The 8,173-nt window shown below is 45.6% G+C and overlaps 1 protein-coding gene across 1 annotated transcript in view; it reads left to right on the top strand.

Moving 5' to 3' along the window:
• Positions 1–7,300: 7,300 nt before the first annotated feature.
• The window catches only part of LOC124266750 (phenylacetaldehyde reductase-like), a 40,482-nt gene continuing 39,609 nt past the window's right edge, over positions 7,301–8,173 (top strand). Inside the window, 1 exon segment of the mRNA XM_046701537.1 lies at positions 7,301–7,447. Within this exon segment, the coding sequence (XP_046557493.1) occupies positions 7,423–7,447 (25 nt within the window). The 5' untranslated portion in view covers positions 7,301–7,422.

The following is an 8,173-nucleotide window of genomic DNA, read 5'->3' as shown; positions in this document are numbered from 1 at the left end:
GCTGGGCCTGTCTGGACCCGATACAGCTATCTAAGACTGACAGTACACCCTAGACTAGATGCCCCATTAGCCTGCTGGGCCTGTCTGGACCCGATACACCTATCTAAGACTGACAGTACACCCTAGACTAGATGCCCCATTAGCCTGCTGGGCCTGTCTGGACCCGATACACCTATCTAAGACTGACAGTACACCCTAGACTAGATGCCCCATTAGCCTGCTGGACCTGTCTGGACATCACACACCTATCTAAGACTGACAGTACACCCAAGACTAGATGCCCCATTAGCCTGCTGGGCCTATCTGGACCCGATACACCTATCTAAGACTGACAGTACACCCTAGACTAGATGCCCCATTAGCCTGCTGGGCCTGTCTGGACCCGATACACCTATCTAAGACTGACAGTACACCCTAGACTAGATGCCCCATTAGCCTGCTGGGCCTGTCTGGACCCGATACACCTATTTAAGACTGACAGTACACCCAAGACTAGATGCCCCATTAGCCTGCTGGGCCTGTCTGGACCCGATACACCTATCTAAGACTGACAGTACACCCGAGACTAGATGCCCCATTAGCCTGCTGGGCCTGTCTGGGCCCGATACACCTATCTAAGACTGACAGTACACCCGAGACTAGATGCCCCATTAGCCTGCTGGACCTGTCTGGACCCGATACACCTATCTAAGACTGACAGTACACCTGAGACTAGATGCCCCATTAGCCTGCTGGACCTGTCTGGATCCGATACACCTATCTAAGACTGACAGTACACCCGAGACTAGATGCCCCTTAGCCTGCTGGGCCTGTCTGGACCCGATACACCTATCTAAGACTGACAGTACACCCTAGACTAGATGCCCCATTAGCCTGCTGGGCCTGTCTGGACCCGATACACCTATCTAAGACTGACAGTACACCCAAGACTAGATGCCCCATTAGCCTGCTGGGCCTGTCTGGACCCGATACACGTATCTAAGACTGACAGTACACCCTAGACTAGATGCCCCATTAGCCTGCTGGGCCTGTCTGGACCCGATACACCTATCTAAGACTGACAGTACACCCGAGACAAGATGCCCCATTAGCCTGCTGGGCCTGTCTGGACCCGATACACCTATCTAAGACTGACAGTACACCCTAGACTAGATGCCCCATTAGCCTGCTGGGCCTGTCTGGACCCGATACACCTATCTAAGACTGACAGTACACCCAAGACTAGATGCCCCATTAGCCTGCTGGGCCTGTCTGGACATCACACACCTATCTAAGACTGACAGTACACCCTAGACTAGATGCCCCATTAGCCTGCTGGACCTGTCTGGACCCGATACACCTATCTAAGACTGACAGTACACCCGAGACTAGATGCCCCATTAGCCTGCTGGGCCTGTCTGGACATCACACACCTATCTAAGACTGACAGTACACCCAAGACTAGATGCCCCATTAGCCTGCTGGGCCTGTCTGGACCCCACACACCTATCTAAGACTGACAGTACACCCAAGTCTAGATGCCCCATTAGCCTGCTGAGCCTGTCTGGACATCACACACCTATCTAAGACTGACAGTACACCCAAGACTAGATGCCCCATTAGCCTGCTGGGCCTATCTGGACCCGATACACCTATTTAAGACTGACAGTACACCCTAGACTAGATGCCCCATTAGCCTGCTGGGCCTGTCTGGACATCACACACCTATCTAAGACTGACAGTACACCCGAGACTAGATGCCCCATTAGCCTGCTGGGCCTGTCTGGACCCGATACACACCTATCTAAGACTGACAGTACACCCTAAGAGACTAGATGCCCCATTAGCCTGCTGGGCCTGTCTGGACCCGATACAGACTATCTAAGACTGGACAGTACACCCCTAGACTAGATGCCCCATTAGCCTGCTGGGCCTGTCTGGACCCGATACACCTATCTAAGACTGACAGTACACCCTAGACTAGATGCCCCATTAGCCTGCTGGACCTGTCTGGACCCGATACACCTATCTAAGACTGACAGTACACCCTAGACTAGATGCCCCATTAGCCTGCTGGGCCTGTCTGGACCCGATACACCTATCTAAGACTGACAGTACACCCTAGACTAGATGCCCCATTAGCCTCCTGGGCCTGGACTTCCTCCCCAATATGGCGTGTTTACATGTACTTCCTGTACTTTTACCATTAATATCCATCCAGCGGTTTACTGAAAGGTATGTGTGTCGGAAGTCCGGAATTACAGTGTTGTAAGTGACAGTATTGGTTGTGTGATATCACAAGGCAAATGTTAGGTCACCACGAGAACACACTGACGATGATACAACACTCCGTTCAGGTCGCAGTATATCGAATGTTTGTTCACGACAAACATCGTTGACTTCTTTTCCGTCTATAATATTATAGTTCTTTGGGTAAAGGGTCCATTATCCAGAGGTTTCAATATTAACTAAAAACAAACTTAAAATGTATTTGTTTTTCTATCTTAGAAAGAATTGGTCTTTCTGTTATAAGATTACTTAGGGGTTTACACCACACATGCAGTACGTGAGTGAGTGAAGTTTTACGTCACTTTTATCAATATCTCAGAAACATAACGGAGATGACGCAAGAAAGGAGCTTGACACATTGGACCCATGAGGGGAATTGAACCCTGGTCTTCGGCGAACGCTTTAAACACTAGGCTACCCCACAGCCCCTCATGAAATAGGCCATTAACACAAGACCCTGCTGTCTGGTCTAAAAATATGTTTGATGTAATGCGAACAATTCTTGGATGCTTTTAATGATTCTTGAAACAAAGAAATCCGAGGAATACCCAAGTAAGTCTACAATACTCTGGACTCCTTTCTGTTCTGATAATATTAGAAGACAGTTTACAACAATCTTGAAATATTTCCATTTTGTAACCGATCATGTATCCATTACGTTTATCTTCCTGAACACGGAGTCGTAAATCTCGGCAAGCCCACCAGGGGATGCTCGCATCTGCTACTTGACAACTATCAGGTATGCGACCTTGTGTCGAGAGCTACTCTACCGTGACACCGCCGTAAACGCACCCAAGCAAGACATTCCCGAGATATTCCCTGTGAGGAGCTGCACGTATCTTGATTCGTATGTTACCTTGATGGGTCAACTCAGTGCACTGCTTGTGCAAGATGCACGTGATGGGGTAAGTCTAGTGATGGGGCTGCTAGCGTTCAGGCTGGATGTCTTCGAAACGTGGCGGTGTACGCGAGCTGGAGTGAGTGAGTGAGTTTAGTGTTACGCCGCTTTTAGCAATATTCCAGCAATATCAAGCCCGGACACACCAGAAATAGGCTTCACACAGTTTGTCCATGTGGGGAATCGAACCGGGGCATTCGGCGTGACGAGCGAACGCTTTAACCACAAGCCTACCCCATCGCCCCACACGAGCTGGAATAGACGAACAGGCACTACTAACGATTGTATCCTTCCTACACGTATATAGATTCCGGGGTTCGATGCTTAGAAAAGGCCCCAGGCGACCAATGCTGGTCATGAGAGGCGACTGAATGGGTTGGTTGGTCTGGTCCAGTCGCTTGGTTGACGACGTGTCATGTTGCACGTGCATTGTTGCTCACTATGTCAGTTGACTGGTTTTCGGTTATCTACATGCCGTTACAACATAGTTGAGATAGGACTTAACAAACAAAAACACAGAAAAGAAAATGCCCCCTCCTCCAATCCCGTAGATTGAGGCAGGGAATCTTAAATGACAGCAGCAGCCTAAAACAAAGGGTATATTCTTGTCTTACACCAGCTGGCTAACAAGTCTACAAATATCTTTAAACTAAACATGATGTCAAGGTTACTTGTTTTGATGTTTACGTGAAGATAAGATATGAGGCAAAATTACATAAACACAGCGATAACGTGCGCCATTGTTACGTCATAGTAAGAACACCCCATTCATTGCCAGATAACGGACATCCCCTAATGGGAGCCTGTCATTAGTCCTCCCGTGGAGTACCACATGGGCGCCAGATAATTAAGCACACACCCACCCCACCCCTACACACAAATAATATACACCTTCGCTGTAGAACCTGCCACGCCTTCGTTCACCCTCCCTTTAGATCTTGAACTTTGACCTCGTGTCAGTAGCATCGACCTCAGTCATCGTCAGAGGGGATGCAATAATTAATTGCATGCAGTCGGAAGGTTTCGGCTGATAAACGGATAAGGGTAATAGTACAGTGTTCAGTCATTTGTGCATGTCATGTCTATTTCTCCAACCTTGTGATGGTCATCCACGTGATGGGATCATGTGCTGTCTTGACGCAGCAATAGTGTGATAACTGAGAGCGTAACACATTCATTTACATGTGGAACGTAGCAATGTATATTTGTACCTGCTATGTTTATATTTGTAGTTTATAGAAAATTGTCACTGTTCCTTCATGGAATGGTATGCAATTAAATGCATATCATATCTTATCTAAATATCTTATATTTTACGTGCTGCGTTTAGTGTATTTCTTCATTGCTAAAATCGTATGTTAAGAATTGGTCCTGTTTTTAAATGACTTGCACTACTATGCACGAGGTCAATAGTACAGGGACAGGGTGGGAGGGGTGGTGAAGGGGTGGGGGTGATGTGTGTATGAGGGGGAGGGGCGTAACCAGGACAGGATGGGAGGGATGGTGAAGAGGGGTGGGGTGTTTGAGGGGAGGGAGTGTAGCCAGGACATGATGGGAGGGGGGAAGGAAATGGTGGGGGTGTCAGGCCAGGTTTGGTAGGACGGTAAAGGGAGGAGGGGTGTAGCCAGAACAGGATGGGAGGGGTGGTGAAGGGAGGAGCGGGGGGTTAGCCAGGGCTGGATGGTGATGGGGATTTGAGTGGTGGTGACGGGAGAGGGGTGTAGCCAGGACAGGATGGGAGGGGTGGTGAAGAGAGGAGCGGGAGGGGGTAGCCAGGGCTGGATGGTGATGGGGGGATTTGAGTGGTGGTGACGGGAAATGGGTGTAGCCAGGACAGAATGTGAGGGGTGGTGACGGAAGGAGGCGGTAGTGAACGGACGGAGGGAGGTGTAGCTGGGACAGGTTTGGAGGGCTGGTGAAGGGATGGTGATTGGGCTACCTAGCTGGGACGTAGATGGGATTAGATCAAGACAGGGTGGTCACGGGATGTTTGTATTACTTACACTGCTGCATGTTAGCTGGAATGGTGGAGGCTTTGGCGTAAAACAACACTCAGTCCCCCGCTTTACTCTACAAGTCATATTGTATGTTTACAAAATTGCCTATGTACGCAAGCGCATGTTTAAATTCTCAGAGGAACTTCAAACGAAATTTGTGAGTGTTTTTTTTCACCACATTCTCAATATATCCTCAACAAACTTGGCAACAATAATTCACGACCTGACCACCGTCATTATGGCTTGTTTGTCAGCTGACCTTGCTGTCTAAGGATGGACAAGCGTGTTTCCATGTAATTCATGGTGAGAGATAGAATACAGGGAATTCCATACCACTGACATTTCACATAATTCACCCTCATTATTCTCAACCTTTCCAACACTCTCTCGCAAACTGATGGCAGCCGTCGTCATCACAACATTAAGGCGAGACGTTTCCAACACGCTCAGTTCCAATCTATGTTTGAAACTGTAAATAACAAAATGAAAAAACAACAACAAACAATTTCGAATTCATCAATTACAGGGATATTGTTGGAGCGTGGTGGTATATCCCTATTCCGAATATATACATCCGAGATCGAATTTTTGTTGTTGTGGATTCAAATTAAATATTTGCTGAGTTGAGTTTCGGTGGCAATATCACTATCAAGGTCGTATACTTATATTATATTGTGCTGTAGACTGTCAACACCAAGGTCGGATACGTATAAACTGGTGATGCGGAGTAAACAACTATAGATCAAGCAACTTAACCATCTCAGTGCTAACAGGCTACTAGGAATATGTGTGATACTGTGGCGAGGTGTGGGATATAGCCTGTATATGTGGTAACTGCAGGTCCTATAGGTGAACGTGTCGGATTCAATATAACACCACATGTTTTGACAGATATGTAGCTTGATCACATCCCTCGATATACTTTACCACGCTTTACTGAGGCAGTAAATAATTTCTGCTGCAGTCAGCAATTTTAAAGCTTTGTCATGAAAGTCTACACCAGAACGAAACCAACTAGGGTCGATAGTAAGAGTAACAATAGTGCAGGTACGATGCCATACTTTCAAACAGCTATGCACTTTAATTGATCACTTTTCCAGTTATCGCCAAGTGTTGATCAAGATCAGTTTGCCAGCTAATCGCCAAGATTTATCACTTTTTCTGTTATCGCAAAGTGTTGGTCAAGATCAGTTTGCCAGCTAATTGCCAAGAACTACACCGCTGAATCCTCATATACTATTTGTTTTTCATAGTACGGCAAAATAACTGCTGGCGACACACAAGTTCAGTTTATGCTCTCCTGGAACTAACCGCTCCCAGCAGTCAACATTAAAGTAATGCGCTGGGGGTGGGGGTAGGGGTGAGGTCAGCCTTGTTTATCCAGAAACAAAACCGCATGGACTAGCGCTGAGGACTGTCCAAAGCAGGCTTACATTTTGTGCATACAAGGAATGTATGGTGAAGATATCATGCAATAAACAATAAGTAAATGCAACTGGAGATATCAACAGGGATATCATCGGACATTCCCGTGAATCTCCTCTATATTTTCACGGCCCCATCTCTGTCGGAACATCCCCCGTTGTAGTGATCTGTACCTCTCTATAACAACACCACCACAGCTGTCTGTGTCCAATTTACATAATAACTCTTTGACAAACATATAATGATGATAATTATCCTGATTACTTTTGACTTTTTTTAAAGTTCTGCAGCTATAGGCATGTTATTGTGGAATCTGCATAGCCGTTGATATCATCAATCATACTTACCATATAGTTGGCCAGTAACAAAAGAAATATCTCGCCATAGTTCAAATACCATCGAGAGGTTTGTATAACACAGTTAGGGAATTGCCCCAGCATCTATTTAACGAGTTAAAACCCAATTCGTAAACTGACACGAAAAATAAAGTTAAAATGTTTATTTAAAATGGAGGTGTTTGTCATAAGTTTGAACAAAGTTAAATATTTGTGCACAGAAAAAAAGTCGCTTGCTAACTATGGCCGCCTAACACTGAGAAGCAAACTAATGATAATGGATGATACGACATTAAGTCAATCATTTATCATTTGTTTTCACGTGGAATTGTGTCAGCAGCATTCCTCTCATTGTTAAACATCATAGGATAGTACACTTGTAAAACCGAACGCGCACGAGCTCTCGTGTGACCGCATTAGATGTTCGGGGTGTGTCCCGGCGGAGATCCAGCCTCGTCTTCGTGTATCTAGGTCACATGATCCCGGCACGAGGAAAGAGATGGCGGCTGCAAACGATTCTCCATGTAAGTAGCGTCTTTATCCCAACACTTTCTATTCTGTTGAACATATCATGATTTCAGAGTGTATATTTACTCTTCTTTATTTTTTCTAACCCCGTGGTGAAAGGGGTATTTTTTCTCTCACGTGTTAAGAAGTTACAGGGAAATCCGCATTTGACAGATTGTCGGTGGCGCACGTTTGTTTATTATAAATAGCATGCATATTGTCTGCCGGTCTAAGCTGAATTATAATATCACGTAACCGTATGTGTCGAGTTTTCCAGTGAAAGTTACGGTAAAAATGCCGTTCCCTTGTAATTTAAAGGTGGTCGGGTTATATGTGGATTAAATCCTCAATTTTGTCATTTTATATATTTGCATAATTTGACAGGCGCATTGAGTAATCGTGCAGTAATAATGGATTCAGTGGCTACATGCATTAACTTAGAGCGAGATGTCTGGAAAATAACGTGTAGTCTTGGCAGGCAGAAAAATGAAATATTAACCTCTTCGCATTTATCTGAGTTAAAAGATGTCGGAAACCAAGGTTTCCAGACAGTGTGCGCGTTTGCAGACGATGAAAATTTCCGTGAATTGTTGAGCCAACGTGAGTCATGGGTCGGCGCTGTGTCATTATATTATAATTATTTGTAACATCATCGCTATTAACTGATTACGTAAATCATGCTTGTATCTGGTTCAGAAGATCATATTTCTTTTTTCAACTTAGATGTTAAATCATTTAACAGG

Source organism: Haliotis rubra, unplaced genomic scaffold (assembly GCF_003918875.1).
Source record: "Haliotis rubra isolate DU_JTF1 unplaced genomic scaffold, ASM391887v1 Scf128, whole genome shotgun sequence".
NCBI classification, from domain to species: Eukaryota; Metazoa; Mollusca; class Gastropoda; order Lepetellida; family Haliotidae; genus Haliotis; species Haliotis rubra.
This window is presented reverse-complemented; position numbering and strand designations above follow the sequence as displayed.